At 43.5% G+C, this 16,946-nt stretch overlaps 2 protein-coding genes across 4 annotated transcripts in view; one reads left to right on the top strand and one right to left on the bottom strand.

The window, feature by feature from the left end:
* Nucleotides 1-12,505, bottom strand: part of IKBIP (IKBKB interacting protein) — a 32,538-nt gene extending 20,033 nt beyond the window's left edge. Inside the window, exons 1-2 of one of the 3 annotated variants that reach the window (XM_017893960.1) lie at nucleotides 11,977-12,505; nucleotides 2,973-3,090 (exon numbers count right to left, since the gene is read on the bottom strand). In XM_017893960.1, coding sequence (XP_017749449.1) covers nucleotides 2,973-3,090; nucleotides 11,977-12,155 — 297 coding nt within the window. In that variant the 5' untranslated portion in view covers nucleotides 12,156-12,505. The remainder of the gene's footprint in view (nucleotides 1-2,972; nucleotides 3,091-11,976) is intronic. The other 2 variants (XM_017893959.1, XM_017893962.1) reach the window with 2 other exon arrangements.
* A 93-nt stretch (nucleotides 12,506-12,598) lies between these two features.
* The window catches only part of APAF1 (apoptotic peptidase activating factor 1), a 97,941-nt gene continuing 93,593 nt past the window's right edge, over nucleotides 12,599-16,946 (top strand). The window contains 3 exon segments of the mRNA XM_017893956.1: nucleotides 12,599-13,286; nucleotides 16,029-16,207; nucleotides 16,336-16,525. Coding sequence (XP_017749445.1) covers nucleotides 16,070-16,207; nucleotides 16,336-16,525 — 328 coding nt within the window. The 5' untranslated portion in view covers nucleotides 12,599-13,286; nucleotides 16,029-16,069.

Here is a 16,946-nt window from a genome sequence, read left to right as displayed (position 1 = left end):
TGTTGCCCAGGCTGTAGTGGCACAATCTCAGCTTACTGTAACCTCTGCCTCCCTAGTGTAAGCGATTCTCCTGCCTCAGTCTCCTGAGTAGCTGGGACTACAGGCATGTGCTACCATGCCTGGCTAATTTTTGTGTTTTTAGTAGAGATGGGGTTTCACCATGTTGGTCAGGTTGGTCTTGAACTCCTGACCTCAGGTGATCCGCCCGCCTCGGCCCCCCAAAGTGCTGGGATTACAGGTGTGAGCCACCGTGCCCAGGCTGGCCAACATGGTGAAACCCCCATCTCTACTAAAAATATAAAAATTAGCTGGGCATGGTGGTATGCACCTGTAGTACCAGCTACTCGGGAGGCTGAGGCAGGAGAATCACTTACACTGGGGAGGCAGAGGTTACAGCAAGCCGAGATTGCGCCACTGCACTCCAGCCTGGGCGGAGGTTGCAGTGAGACAAAACTGAGCCATTGTATTCCAGCCTGGGTGAGAAGAGTGAAACTCCGCACCAACCCCCACCCCCCCCCCAAAAAAAAAAGAAAAAAAAAAGAGAAATCTCTGTTCAAAATAAGTTTTCAATAGCTTTTATTTACATTTGTTTATTTATTTATTGAGACAGAGTCTCACTCTGTTGTCCAGGCTGGAGTGCAATGGCACAGTCTCAGCTCACTGCAACCTGCACCTCCCAGGTTAAAGCGATTCTCCTGCCTCAGCCTCCCAAGTAGCTGGGATTACAGGCGCCCGCCACCATGCCCAGCTAATTTTTGTATTTTTAGTAGAGGTGGGGTTTCACCATGTTGGCCAGGCTGATCTTAAACTCCTGACCTCATGATCTGCCCACCTTGGCCACCCAGTGTGCTGGGATTACAGGTGTGAGTCACTGTGCCTGGCCTTTAATAGCTTTTAATTAAATACGTGAAGTTTTGGCAAGGCACAGTGGCTCACATTTGTAATATCAATTCTTTGGGAGGCAGAGGCAGAAGAGTAATTTAAGGCCAGGAGTTTGATACCAGCCTGGGCAATGTAGCAAGACCCCGTCTCTCCAAAAAATTAAAGAAAAAAAATTAGCTGGGTGCAGTAGCATGCCTGTTAGTCCCAGTTACTTGGGAGGCTGAGTTGGGAGGAGTGCTTGAGCCTGGGAGGTTGAAGCTGCAGTGAGCTGTTATTCCAACACTGCACTCCAGCCTGGATGACAGAGTGAGAGCTGGGATGACAGGGGGAGACCCTATCTCAAAAAAATTAAAAAAAAAAATATATATATGAAGTTTCTTGCCCCTGGGATTTCTTCTAACGGTATGTTAGAGTTCCCCCAACAGCTACAACCAGATTCCAATTTTTTTTTTTTTTTTGAGACAGAGTCTCACTCTGTTGGCCAGGCTGGAGTGCAGTGGTGTGATCTCAGCTCACTGAAACCTCTGCCTCCCGGGTTCAAGCAATTCTCATGCATCAGCCTCCCAAGTAGCTGGGATTACAGGCATGAACCACCATGCCCAGCTAATAGTTTTGTATTTTTAGTAGAGACATGGTTTCACCATGTTGGCCAGTCTGGTCTCAAACTCCTGACCTCAAGGTGATCCGCCTGCTTTGGCTTCCCAAAGTGCTGGGATTACAGGCATGAGCCAACACGCCTGGCTCAGATTCCAATTTGAGCCCTATGTGAAAATACCAACTCCTTTGCAGCTCCTTCCCCAAATCCCTTAGTCTCACCATCCATGGAATCCCCTGGCATGTGTGGATATTTAATTTTCCTCCATGGCTTTTCTTTTCTGAGGGATTATATGCTTATCCTGTGCATGGGGCTGCAGAGACTTAGATGCTCCATTTCATCTCTATTTTTATAACATCCTTGCCCACCCTGGTGCCAAGCATAGGTCCTTGCTTACCTTGTGACATGAGCAAAGGTTTAATGAATGAATAAATGAACAAGCCATATTTCCCAATGATAGCTTGGTCCCTGGTACCCAGAAAAGTCCCACATGATGCCTTATTGATCACAGCTAACTTTTTCCTGAGAGGTGTGGGAATTACAAAAATGTTTATTTGCCTCACATTTCTAAGAATCATAGTAATAATGCATCTAGTAGAAATCAGCAACTTGAAGAAACACAATACAGACATGGTATTATTTTAATTTTCATTGGAATTCTTATTTGGTTACAGGACAAATACTTTTAGGCTAGCCATTCTTTTTTTTAATTTTTTTTTTTTTTTTTTTTTGCGACGGATCCTCACTCTGTAGCCCAGGCTACAGTGCAGTGGCGCAATCTCGGCTCACTGCAACCTCCACCTCATGGGTTCAAGAGATTCTCCTGTCTCAGCCTCCCGAGTAGCTGGGATTACAGGCATGTGCACCATACCCGGCTAATATTTGTATTTTTAGTAGAGATGGGTTTTCACCATGTTGGCCAGGCTGGTCTCTTAACTCCTGACCTCAAGTGATTTGCCTGCCTCAGCCTCCCACAGTGCTGGGATTATAGGCATGAGCTACTGCTCCCAGCTTAGGCTAGCCATTCTTAAATACATACACATATACCTTTAAAAAGCAGAAAGTAAGGAAAAAAAATATAGATCTTTTCCCAATAAGTGTTAATCATATTCTAATTTTATGTCCAAAGATCAACCATATTTTCAGATGAGACTGAGCGCGTTCAGGGTGGTATGGCTGTAGACATGATCAACCATATTTTCAATGCTCTAGATACCTGACACTTAAGTAGAAAATTAACATCATACTAATATGAAGAAATTGGTCTTTTTCAATAATAGAAATTGTCATATTAAAAAATCCTTGTCCTTCAAAATGCAATCTGAGTCAAAATAGCTCCAAAGGAGAATGTCAAGAGGTAGGAAGAAGATCAGTGAGAGTTAGAATAGTAATGGTCTAAAAGGCAGGAAGAACGAAGTTCCGAGCTGGGATAGAGAAATGATAGTGGGGTAGTAAAACGGGAAAAACTGTCCCAGATAAGCCAATTAATGATTACCTTTTCTGAAATTAAACTGATTTTACTTTGAAGTTGTTGAAATTCATTGGTTTCTAGTTTCAGTAACTGGTATTGGTTTTCCATCTTTGCAAATTTTTCCGACTGCTGAAATACAAACCTGGAAAAGAAAAGACAAATCACTATTCTCCAACTTATATCCATTTAAATCCAAATTTCAAAGGAGAATTATACCCAATTCTGTTAAGAACAACATAAATTCTGGTATGGGTAGCTGTAGTTTTTTTTTTTTTCTTTCCACACTGGGTCTCAGTCTGTCACCCAGGCTGGAATGCAGTGTCACAATCATAGCTCACTGTAGCCGTGAACTCCTGGGCTCAAGTGATCCTCCTACTTCAACCTCCCAAGTACCTAGGACTGTAAGCTGGTTAATTTATTTTTTCTTTGTAGAGACACCATCTTGCTATGTTGCCCAAGGTGGTCTTTAGTTTTTTCTTTAAAACGGAGTTTTGCTCTTGTTGCCCAGGCTGGAGTGCAATGGCGCGATCTTGGTTCACTGCAACCTTCACCTCCTGGGTTCAGGAGATTCTCCTCCTCAGCCTCCCAAGTAGCTGGGATTAAAGGCGCCTGGCAACAAGTCCCGCTAATTTTTTTATATTTTTAGTAGAGATGGGGTTTCGCCATGTTGGCCAGGCTGGTTTCGAACTCCTGACCTAAATTGATCCGCTCGCCTTGGCCTCCCAAAGTGCTAGGATTACAGGCGTGAGCCACCGTGCCTAGCCCCAAGGTGGTCTTGAATTCCTGGCCTCAAGTGATCCTCCCACCTCAGCCTCCCAAAGCGCTGGGATTGCAAGTGTGGGCCAACATGCCCGGCCTAGATGGAGCTTTTATCAGTTTATTTTGACAGATTTTCATGAGGTAGGTACTGGTTTAACTCATACAAAGATGAGTAAAGCACTGCCCTTGTTCACAGTTCACAGCCCAACAAATAAGATGGTGTGATATCTGTAATAGATGCATGCACAAGAAATATTTTAGAGGAAGACACAGTGAAAAATTTAGAACAAGATCTTTGATCTCTACTGTTTTTCACAAGGCCATACTTGGGTAATATCTAGAAAACAGGTGTTTTTATGCTGAAATGTAGAAGAAACAAGAGTTATCTATAAAAAAGTATTTTAAAACTGAAACGTAGAGTAGATTGATGAAAAGCAGTGGAGTAGAAGAGAGAAGTGACAGTAATTAGAAGTTGCAAAATAGCAGGAGGTGTGAAAAGAGGTATGAAAATAGAAAAAAGCCATTGTCAAAGTGACAACAGATCACAATCAGTGCAAAGTGTATAAACTGTACAATTGGTTATACTCAACGATGTGACTTGTATAGGTGTACTTGAGATGTCACTCTAAAATTGGAGTTTATTTTTCATCACAAGTGGAAGCCCAAAAAGCTACCTCAATCTTCAAAACAACAAATCAACATCTGTTTATACCGGATTTGAAATGAGCAAGCACAAAAGAATTGTCTTGTATCTAATACCATTTTGTCTACTTTAACTCAATTCTTCAGGCTCAGAAAAAAAAGTTGAAATTCTTTGCATATTGAGTCATCAAAATGCAATGGAGCAGAACCATGAGAAGAACAGTAATTGTGTTGTTCTTAACAGAATTGGGTATAAGTCTCCTTTGAAATTTGGATTTAAATGGATATGAATTGGAGAACAGTGCCTAAATCACAGTCCTGAGACAAGTGGTTCAAAAGCTTTGCTACATACTGTAATCACCTGGCAGCTTTAACAAATCTGATGCATGGGTCTCAGGAAGATTCTGATTTAATTGGCTTGGGATGTGGCTTGGATGTTGGAAACTCAATAGCTTCTCGGGTAGTCTCAGTGCACAGTCAAACTTAGAACTATACTGACCGACCGTATTTTGTGAAATTCATTTCCACTGAAAGGCAATCATTTAAAGATCCCAAGGCTTAATGGAGAAGTGAAAGACTTTTCTGAGTAAGTGCAGTTATATGAACTTTGTGCATCCTTGCAAAAGTGGTAATGCTTTGAATTCATAAATGGCATCATTAGGCTAACTGTAGCTACAAAATTGTCCAAAGCTAAATTAGACAAATGTTTACAATACTGGAGGAAATAAATTTCTTTTGATGATGCTGGCTAATGTCTATTCTACAGGATCCCAGGTTACATTATTAGCACAGATGGACTTTTCTCCTGTGTTTAAATTAATAGCAACCTTTAAAGCTTCTGGTTATTAGAAAACACTATTATCCTAATTCTCAAAGATGGAAGGGTGAACATAATTTCTTTTTTCATTGGCCGTTTTCATTTCATGCGCTTTTAAGAGTTTTTTTTTTCCCCCCAGGAGTACAGGATATCTGAGACCAGCAGATAGGCTGACCCTATAAGAAAGAGATCACCCTAAAGAGTAGAGTTGCCCTCCTTCACGCTCTTCCTGCTCCCTCCCTGCCAGGAAAAATAAAGAAAACAAAAAGTAAAAAAAGAAATACAGTTAATTTCAGGGGACTTAGTTTTATTATCCAATACTCTACCATAGATCTCATACTACATATTTGTGGAGCTTATTTTAGAATGAAATCATTACTATAAAAGAGACTTTTGTATGAAGCTAATCACTACAAAAATATATTAAAGGACTTCCAGAAGCTTCTTTCAATTCAAGCTTTAAACAAAATCTGTGTCATGTTAGGTGGAAATATCTCTCTGCATATTAGTTTTTTTTGATGATTAGCCTCTCACTAAAATAAAAAAAATTCATCCTTGATACATGTGAGACAGTGCCATATAAGAAAAAAGTACAAGCTTGACTTAGCACTAGTGAAGAAAAAACAAAGTCGGTGTGTGCCTGTTGCTGCGTTAAAATGGTATTTTCACTTATATGTGCCAGCACTATTCTAAGTACTTGATAAATATTATTCATTTAACATTAAAGAAGATGATTGATATTTTTTCTTTCTTTCTGTCTTTTTTCGAGACAGGGTCTCGCTCGCTGCCTAGGCTGGAGTGCAGTGGGCATGATCTTGGCCACTGCAACCCGCACTTCCGCTTCAAGTGATTACAGGCGTGGAGCCACGGCACCGGCCTAGATTGACTGATTTTCTTAGGAATCAAGAAAATATGCGATAAAGCTGCTCTCAGTTCTGAAAAACTAAGCTTTCAAACTGGCTCCATGTTAGGGGCATAATGGTGCTTCATTTCTTTTTATGAGTCAGGGACATATTCTCTAGTAAGGAGCAGTTCCCAGTCTTCCCATTTAGATGAGCTGTAAAAACAGGCAATTAGGTCTGCTAAAGGGTATACCCTTTTTCTAAAGGGGGGTTTAAAAAAAAGGGGGGGGGCGGAAGAAAGACAATAATTATAATTCTGGACTCGGGGATTTCTATTTCTAGGATTGTTGCCCTTTTGTTTGGTATTAATATCAAAGGGAGGCAACGAATCCTACTGATTAGGTGGGGACTGACTACCTTAGCTCTGGATATTACTAAGACTGTATAACCACTTTGGGCAGTTAAATAACTTTGATGTCATCCTCATCTGTGAAGTGGGGATTAATACCTTATTTTAATTTATTTTTAAAGACCAAGATCTGGCTCTGTTCCCAGGCTGGAGTGCAGTGCTGTTGTGATCATGGGCTCACTGCAGCCTCGCAGGCCCAATACAAACTACCCCTCAGCTCCTGAGTAGGCTGGGAAACACAGGCATGTGCCTATTGGGCCCGGCTAATTTTTAAATTTTTTATAGAGATGGGGGTCTTCCCATGTTGCCCAGTCTTGTCTTGAACTCCTGGGCTCAAGTGGTCCTCCTGCCTTGGCCTCCCAAATGTTGGGATTTATAGGTGTAAGCCACAGCACCCAGCCAATACTTTATAGGGTTGTAGGTTTGTTTTTCGGATCAGGGCAGGGGCTCATTCTGGTTACCCAGGCTGCAGTACTGTAGCCTCATCATAGCTTACTGCAGCCTTGAACTCCTGGGTTCAAGTGATTTCTCCCACCTCAGTCAACTCAGCAGCAATGTAGCTAGGACACAGGTACACTACCACACACTGCTTATTAAAAAAAAAAAAAAAAAAAAAAAAAAAAGATCTGGCTATGTTTTTTTGTTTGTTTTTTGAGGTAGCTGAAGAGGAAGAGGTCTACAGTGATGCAACCATAGTTCACTGCAGGTCAAACTCCCTGGGCTCAAGCGATCCTCTTGCCTCGGCCTCCTCAAGTGCTGGGATTATAAGTGTGAGCCACCACACCTGGCTGAGTTTTTGTAGACATTAAATAATTATTGCTATTTATAAAAGCTCCTGGAACAATAGAGCATAGCACATCAGCTATTTCCTTTAAGAACTGTGGCCCCTTTCTTTTCTTTTTTTGGAGATGGAGTCTTACTCTGTTGCCCAGGCTGAAGTGCAGTGGTGTGATCTCGGCTCATTGTAACTTCCGCCTCCCGGGTTCAAGTGATTCTTCTGCCTCAGCCTCCCAGCCAGCTGGGATTACAGGTGCCCACCAAGACTAGCTACCTTTCTTCTGGACTACTTTGTGCAGCTACTCTTCCATCCTTCCTACATGCCTATGATTGTATAAGGGAAGCAGGGTTCCCAACCACTTGTACTTGATAGAAGCCCCAGGCCTGTCCCCCTTTGAACACTATAAACTGGGTTGTGTTTATGGCAAATGAAGGATGGAATAAATGGATTAGACCACTTATAAATCACTAAAGAAAAATAACTCTTGTTTTTGGGCCTCTTCTCACTATCATATCATATCATATATCATATGGCCTTTTGTGGAAGAGTTAGATATAGGAGAAAGGGACCCAGGCTAATTTTAGTGTAGGCCTTACAAAAAGAATCTTCCTGACTCCTTCGTAAGCCATTGCAGTCTATAGAGATCTCATACAGATCTATCTAGGGTCCTATGATAATGAATGGTTTACATTTCCCTACAGTGCATGGTGGTAATTAACGGTGTATGTTGCCTCTATATAGCTCCTTTAGGAATGTGAAACGGTGGCAGACAGCTGATTGAAGACTTATAAATTCAGGGTTTCCTCTGGCTCTATTTCAGCTTAATAATGAAAAAGAGGCAAATAACCAAAGGAAGCTGTTGTTATGGACCTTCTGCAAGGAAAGAAGTTCCAGGGCCACTATTAGGGTCAGTACCCATTGAGCCCTATGTTTCATATCATCTATAGCCTCAGTTTTAGCACAATACCTAGTTTTCAAGAAAACCTTGACCATATTCCATTTTTAAGAAGCAGGACATCTAAAGTATACCCTGGTCTTTTAGATAAAACTCTACTAACACAAAGAAAAAAGTTGGAGTTAGCCAAGGTTTTCCAGTATGATTTATAGACAAGATTATATTGGATAATAATAATAAAAAAAAAGTTATACAACTTGTTTTAAGAGCTTTTGACATTTTGTACATAACAGCTACTATAAAAAACTTTTATAAAAGCAATTTAGGCCAGACACGGTGGCTCACGCCTGTAATCCCAGCACTTTGGGAGGCTGAGGCATTCGGACCATCTGAGGTTGGGAGTTTGAGACCAGCTTGATCAATGGACAAACCCTGTCTCTACTAAAAATACAAAATTAGCTGGGTGTGGTGGTGCACACCTGTAATCCCACCTACTCGGGAGGCTGAGGCAGGAGAATCGCTTGAACCCAGGAGGCGGAGGTTGTGGTGAGCCGAGATTGCACCACTGTACTCCAGCCTGGGCAACAAGAGCGAAACTCCATCTCTCAAAAAAACAAAACAAAACAAAACAAAAAAAGCAATTAAAAAACCTATTGAAATTTCCATAAGAAACAAAATTTTCACAATGGAATTTCCAGCTGATTAAATTTCTATGTAATTAAATAAGCATGCGTGACAGGTTTTGTGTCTTGTTTAGTAATTTAACAACTTCTTAACTTTCTAAAAGTAGAATCACCTCAATTCTCTTATCTGAAAATTTTCCATCAGAATTTAGAAAAGAGGTATGTAAACTGACACTCAAGCCATACAGGTTTGGGCAACTTATCTCCAGTGTTTATTGTCAGATGACATAGGATATATTAGGCCTTTTTTTTGTTTTGTTTTGCAGGGTCTCACTTTGTCACCCAGGCTGAGTGCAGTGGTGCGATCAAAGCTCATTAAAACCTCAAATTCGAGGGCTCAAGCGATCTTCCCACCTCAGCCCCCAAAGTAGCTGGGACTCCAGGCATGCGCCACCATGCCTAGCTAATTTTTTTGTATTTTTTTGTAGAGACAGGGTTTCACCATGTTGCCCAGGCTGGTCTTGAACTCCTAAGCTCAAGAGATCCACCCACCGCGGCCTCCCAAAGTGCTGGGATTATAGGTAGGAGCCACTGCGCCTGGCCTATCAGGCCTTTATTTAGCAGAGAAGATATTAAAGCACACACTTTTACGTTTCTTATGTTTTATTTCTCTCTTCTTTCCAAATAGGAAATGGTCTGAAGACTATGATATAGTGCAATTCCTTGAAATTCTCCTTGGGCAGTGGAAGGGTTCAGATTTTTTCCCTCCAACTTAATAAGATGAAGAGTGAGAGTAAGCAGTATTTAAGAATACACAGACAGGCACACATATGCACTTGTATTTTAACCACCAGGGCCGTGTCAGTACAGAAAGCATTTAATAAAGATTTGACAGACCTACTTTTAGATGCTGAATTATGTGTTTTATAGTGGTAAAGATCTCAATGGCTTTGTCAAAATTCTAGTGAGTTTTTAAGTATTTTAAGATGCCAAATACTTGCTTTTTATTTGGAAAATGTTTACAAATGTCTTATGGGGATACATTTTTATTTTGAAATTTACTATGAATAAATGTTTTCCGATAAACAGCGACCAAAGTACATATGCTTCAATTTTTGCAGCAAAAGATTTAATAAGAGCAATTAAGAGGCAACTATTTAAATAATAATTATAGAATCTGCCCATAAAAATACATATAATACATATATTTTAGAGCGACAGGGTCTTGCTCTGTCTCTCAGGCTGGAGCACAGTGGTATAATCATGGGTTACTGCAGCCTTGACTTCCCAGACTCAAGCTATCTTCTCACCTCAGCCTCCCAAGTAGTTGGGACTACAGGCGCATGCCACCACGCTAGGCTAATGTTTAAAAATTTTTCGTAGACACGGTCTCACTATGTTTCCCAGGCTGGTTTCAAACTCCTGGCCTCAAGCAATTCTCTCGCCTCAGTCTCCCAGTGTTGGGATTATAGGCATGAACCACTGCATCCGGCCCCCAAAATTATTTTTGATATACCACTGTTTTATCATTTTGCAAACATAGGTCAAATTAAATATTCCTAATGAATGTATTACATTCATTACAATGTAATACAAGAATCACTAAATGCAAATTCCTGATGTGAGGGTAATTTTATTCCCATAAAGTTCAGTTTTCTACTAAAGCTTATCCCAGAATAGTAACTAACTTCCCAAAACAAAAAAGGTTATTTATTTCTTTAGGCAAAGTCTCGCTCTGTTACCCAGGCTGGAGTGCAGTGGCGGATCTTGGCTCAGTGTAACCTCCACCTTCCAGGTTCAAGTGATTCTCCTGCCTCAACCTTCGAGTAGCTGGGATTACAGGTGTGCACCACCAGGCCCAGCTAATTTTTGTATTTTTGGTAGAGATAGGGTTTCACCATGTTGGCCAGGCTGGTCTCGAACTCCCGACCTTGTGATCCGTCCACCTCAGCCTCCCAAAGTGCTAGGATTACAGGTGTGAGCCACTGTGCCCAGCCGTAACAAATCTTTTAACGCTGAAAAATACACTATTTGGGATGAGTCACCAGTAAAGTATAATTCCACATGTAACAGCATCAAAAATGTTTAGATGTTCAGGGTCTCTTCTAAAATTCTATCACTCTGGAAGATTAACAAGTCTTACTAAATAACTTTACAAACGAATGAAAATGGAGAAAATTCTATTAAGGTGCCCATCTTATTAAAATGAAATGGGCTATCACCTCACCCCAGAAAAAAGAAGACTGGGAAAATAAAACTCAGAAGTTGGTTTTCTTTTTTTTACAAGTTGGTTTTAAGGTTATTTCTAATACTCATTTTTCCTAATGACACCAATATATTGCCATTTACCTGATTTTAAAAGTGCAACTGTTTAAAGTGAACACAAGTGCTATGTTTTGTAGCTTTACCATATTAAAATCTGTAACTTAATAACATTATAAAAATAATTAAATTCATAATGCATGCACGGTGATCAAAATATGAGCACTCCTCCAAGCTCTGCTACTATAACGTTTGCTCCTTTGGGATCATAATGATCTTTTTCTTTTTTTTCTTTCCTTTTCTTTTTTTTTTGAGACGGAGTCTCACTCGGTCGCCCAGGCTGGAGTGCAGTGGTGTGATCTTGGCTCACTGCAACCTCCGCCTCCCGTGTTCAAGCGATTCTCCTGCCTCAGCCTCTAGAGGAACTGGGACTACAGGCGCCCACCACCACGCCTGGCTGATTATTCGTATTTTTGGTAGAGATGGGGTTTCACCATGTTGGCCAGGCTAGTCTCGAACTCCTGACTTCAAGTGATCCACCTGCCTCGGTCTCCCAACATAATGATCTATTTCAAGGTTGCAAATATTTCCATTAGGCATTTATGGGGCGAGTAGGGTGGGGCAGATGTGCCCCGGACTGGGGCACAGCGGACAGGAAGTAACGGTTTATAACAACGTGAACGCTTCTAACGTGAAGCGGGCGCTTCAGAAAGCGTGGCCGAATCTGCAGCTCTTAACAAGCGGCTCGTTCCCAAACCTTAGCCTCAAGTCCCTCTGAGCGATAGAGGCATGCTACCAGTACCGGGGAAAATGAGATACAAGATACGCGCGAAAGGGAAAAACAAGGCTGAGCTGTTTCCTTCCTTTGGGGTCAAGACAGAAGCACAGAAGGCCCAGCTCTCGGGGGATGGATCACCTCCGGCGGGATGCTGAGCCGGGTGGGAGAACAAACAGCAGGGGGCCCACAGGAAGCCGGCTCGGGCAGCCTCGCGTCCACTTACCAGGCCAGGCCCAGGCACGTCCCCAGCGACAGCAGGCTCAGGCCCGTTCGGGGGTCTGCCCAGCCCCCGCCTCCGCCGCCCCGGTCCTCCGGTGTCTTCCCGCCCTCGCTCCGCTTCCAGGGCTCCGCAGCGGGGGCTCCCTTGGGCCCCGACTTCTTCCGGCTCTTCACCTCAGACATGTCTGGAGGCCCTAGGAAGACAAGCCCCGGGCAGCTTCTTCACCAGGGGGAGCAAGACGTGGCCGCCTTGGCGTTCGCGGGAACCCTGGGCGGTGACCGCGCCCCTTCACAGACTTGGCACCGCCCAGAGCCCAGCCCCTTCCCTCTCCCCGCCATCCTCGTTGCTTCACTGAGTCTTTCAGCTACCAGCTCCATAGTTCCCCTAGGAGAGGTCGGCGGCAACCTCACGCCACAGCGCCTTCCACTGCGATATTGCTCCAAATCCGAAGAAATTCAAACTCCCGGGCGCGCTCAGGCCGACGGGACCCGAGGAGGTGGGGCGGGACAAAGGGGTCGCGCGCGCCACGTCGGGCGCGCCGTCCCCGCCGGAGTCGGGCTTGGTGGGAACGCGGCCGGTCCCTGAAGCGTAGCCAAGCCCCCTCCGCGGGGTAGGCGGGCACTTCTACGCGCGCGGGCACGAGCCGTGGCGGCAGTGCGCGGCGCCGGCGGCCGCCCCTTGGGGCTTGGGGTGTGTTTATTTGCATAAGCGGGCGCGCGCCGTCCCGGCTGGGTGGGTCCGGCGGGATTTGATTGCTCCGCTCTCCAGAGGTGGGGAAGAAGTAGCGAGTGGACGTGACTGCTCTATCCCGGGCAAAAGGGATAGAACCGGAGGTGGAGAGTCTGGGCAGTCGGCGACCCACGAAGACTAGAGGTGCAGCGGCGGCGTCCGGAGTAGCGCCGGGCTCCCCCCGGGGTGCAGCCGCCTTCGGGGGAAGGGCGCCACAGGCCGGGGAGCCCTCCTCCCTTTGTGTCCAGGAGTGGGGTCCACCGGAGGGCGGCCCGTGGGCCGGCCGGGCCTCACCGCGGCGCCCCGGGACTGTGGGGTCAGACTGCGGTGGGTGGACGCCCACCTCGCCACCCTTCGGAGGTCCCTGGGGGTCTTCGTGTGCCCCGGGGCTGCGGAGATCCAGGGGAGGCGCCTGTGAGGCCCGGACCTGCCCCGGGGCCCAGGGTATGTGACGGGACAGAGCCCCACACCCCTAATTCCCGGTGGAAAACCTCTGTTGCCGTTTCCCTCCCCCGGCCTGGAGTCTCCCAGTCTTGTCCTGGCAGTGCCGCCCTTCCCAGTAAGACCTAGGCGCAAAGGCTTGGGTAAGTTGACCTCCTCGCTTTTCTCCCCGGGCCAGGTTCTTTGGAGGCTCGGTAGCTGGTTTCAGGGACTGAGAATTTGAGGACATAGTATATTTGATAACCATCCTGCTCCTGTACCAGGAAGGGAAATTCTCTAACGAGGAAGTAGTAAACTGTGTTTTCTGATTTACATCTAAGAAGAGTTTTGGCTTTTCATTTTGTTGTGGGTTACAAAAGGTTTTGAGACTTAGTTCAGATTATTTGTGCAGTTTTAAAACGTGTTTAAGATTTGCATATTTTAGTTTAACAGGAGTAGGTGAAATTGGAAATTAGTGTCAGAAAGCCAGAGTGTCTATTTGCTTAGCTATTGGACATAACCTAAAAAATTCATTCATTCTTGTTTTTTCACATCGAATTTCATTACTATAAATTGAGGAACATTTTATGTTTAAGAGGACAAAAACGTTATTAACATTTTAAAAAATGACAGTTTTGATTCCAGTCAACTTTTTATCAGTTTCGTGCCCCTACCGGGCGTTTTGTAAGCCTTGACAAGCATAGGCAAATACCCTACGTCCCTATTTTTCCAAGTGCTACATTTGGTGACTTCAAAAACAGTCATTGAAGTTTGATATTTATTGTCCCCTTCTGTGAGCTCCAAGTTGCTTGTGCTCTGTTTTTGCACTTTGGACTTTGACATTTCTACTCCCTCTCTCTTTTTCTTCTTTGACTAGACTGTGAATTATTTCAGGGAGATGACTCAATCTTTTCTGTAGTCTTGGTGTCTGACATATAGGGAGGAGCACAAATGTGTATTGAATAAATGAATTAATAAGCCCGTTTACACTCTTTCTATACATTGGATAGAGTTCTGTTAATGTTTTGAAAACTTGGAGATATTGTGAACTGGGTTTATGCCCATGGAAAAATTTGCATTATAGTTGAAATAAAGTTGCTAGAAACGTCAAGTATTTTACTATAAAGGCTATTGTTCTTTCCTCATGTTCTCTTGGTCTGAGAAACGACATCAGAAAGTATTTCCTGTTGCTTTGTGGGAAATGTGTTTAGAAAGGAAGACCTAGAGCTGACGTCCTCCTTGAATGAGAATTAATGCTCAATAGTAGCAATGCTCTATTCACTCTTATGTTTGATAAGGAAAACAAGAAGTCTCTTAATATTAGGACTTCAGTGTAATCCCTATTTTATATAATCTTAATTAAAAAAGGAAGTATTTTATTGTAAAAAATGATAATGTATGTTAAAAAAAATTTACAGTAGAGGCCGGGCATGGTGGGGCTCACAACTGTAGTCCCAGCACTTAGGGAGGCTGTGGTGGGTGGATCAACTGAGGTCAGGAGTTCGAGACCAGCCTGGTCAACATGGTGAAACCTCGTCTCTACTAAAAAAAAAAAAAATTAAGACAAGGTGGGGAGAAATCCCAAATTTTGCTACTCAGAAGTAACGCAAACATTTTGATGAATAAACTTCTAAACATCTATGTATATATGATACCAACACTTTTTTTTTTTTGAGACAGAGTCTCAGTCTGTTGCCCAGGCTGGAGTGCAGTGGCATGATCTCGGCTCACTGCAACCTCTGCCGCCCTGGTTCAAGCAGTTCTCCTGCTTCAGCCTCCTGACCAGCTGGGATTACAGACGCCTGCCACTGCACCCGTCTAATTTTGTATTTTTAGTAGAGACAGGGTTTCACCATCTTGGCCAGGCTGGTCTTGAACTCCTGACCTCATGATCTACCAGCCTCAGCCTCCCAAAGTGCTGGGATTACAGGCATGAGCCACCGCGCCTGGCCCCCACATTTTATGTTATATGTGGGATCATGTTTCTGTTTTTTTTTTTTCAGCAGCAGTGTTATGAACATCTTTCCATGTCAATACATAGAGATATGTGTCTTATAATTTTGAATGGCTGCATAATATTCCATTTTATATACATACCCTAATTTTTAAAATCTATATTCAAAATGATGGACATTTAGGTTGTGTTCATCACTGAAACATCCTCCATAAATTCTTTTTTTATTTTTTATTTATTTATTTATTTTTTTGAGGCGGAGTCTCGCTCTGTCGCCCAGGCTGGAGTGCAGTGGCCGGATCTCAGCTCACTGCAAGCTCCGCCTCCCGGGTTCACGCCATTCTCCTGCCTCAGCCTCCCGAGGAGCTGGGACTACAGGCGCCCGCCACCTCGCCCGGCTAGTTTTGTATTTTTTTTAGTAGAGACGGGGTTTCACGGTGTTAGCCAGGATGGTCTTGATCTCCTGACCTCGTGATCCGCCCGTCTCGGCCTCCCAAAGTGCTGGGATTACAGGCTTGAGCCACCGCGCCCGGCCTCTTTTTTTATTTTTTACCCTAGGCTCCCAATGTGCTGGGATTATAGGCTTGAACTACGACACCTGAATGGAAACTGATTAGTTCTCCCTGTGGATATTTTCACATATATGTTTGAATGTCTCCTTGAAGTAAATCCTTAGAAGTGGGATTTCTGGGTTAGAGAGAAAGCTTGTTTTAAACACTTCGGTATCTTATACTGCCTTCCAGAAAAATTGCATCCATTTTCTACTTTCCCCAATTAGTGCATAAGACAGCCCATTTTCTCATACCTTTCCAAGCATTAGGTTTTGTCCATTTAAAAGTTTTGCCAAGAAAACAATCAGTTTTGTTCTTTTACATTTCTTGTTTACTAATGAGATTTTGTATCGTTTCATATATTTATTGGCCTGACAAATATTTTGGTGTTTTGGCTGTAGCTCATGGTTGACAGCTCAGAGAGAGAAAGATTTGAGGGAAGATGGATGCAAAAGCTCGAAATTGTTTGCTTCAACATAGAGAAGCTCTGGAAAAGGACATCAAGACATCCTACATCATGGATCATATGATTAGTGATGGATTTTTAACAATATCAGAAGAGGAAAAAGTAAGAAATGAGGTAAAGCTCTCTGAAGCAGTCCACACTTTCTTAAAAATGTTTAGAATTTCAGAACTTGCACTGGTCTCCACTAATTTATGTTGCATACATATTCATTGTTATATACTAAACTACTTAATTTTTTTTAGCCCACTCAACAGCAAAGAGCAGCTATGCTAATTAAAATGATACTTAAAAAAGATAATGATTCCTACATATCATTCTACAATGCTCTACTACATGAAGGATATAAAGATCTTGCTGCCCTTCTCCATGATGGCATTCCTGTTGTCTCTTCTTCCAGTGGTAAAGATTCAGTTAGTGGAATAACTTCATATGGTTTGTATCCATTATACCTTCTATCACTTTGCTATCAAAATTGCTTTGGGTTTGTCTTACTGTAGATGTAATCTTCTGAAGAGAGTGTGACCAGTTCACTGAAAATCGCATGTTAAAAAAATTGTAGTGGGCCAGGCGCGGTGGCTCAAGCCTGTAATCCCAGCACTTTGGGAGGCCGAGACGGGCGGATCACGAGGTCAGGAGATCAAGACCATCCTGGCTAACACCGTGAAACCCCGTCTCTACTAAAAAATACAAAAAAATTAGCCGGGCGAGGTGGCGGGCGCCTGTAGTCCCAGCTCCTCGGGAGGCTGAGGCAGGAGAATGGCGTGAACCCGGGAGGCGGAGCTTGCAGTGAGCTGAGATCCGGCCACAGCACTCCAGCCTGGGCGGCAGAGCGAGACTCCGTCTCAAAAAAAAA

Source organism: Rhinopithecus bieti, unplaced genomic scaffold (assembly GCF_001698545.2).
Source record: "Rhinopithecus bieti isolate Rb0 unplaced genomic scaffold, ASM169854v2 scaffold_23405, whole genome shotgun sequence".
Lineage (NCBI taxonomy): Eukaryota > Metazoa > Chordata > Mammalia > Primates > Cercopithecidae > Rhinopithecus > Rhinopithecus bieti.
The sequence above is the reverse complement of the archived record's forward strand: the minus strand, read 5'-3'. Positions and strand labels throughout refer to the sequence as shown.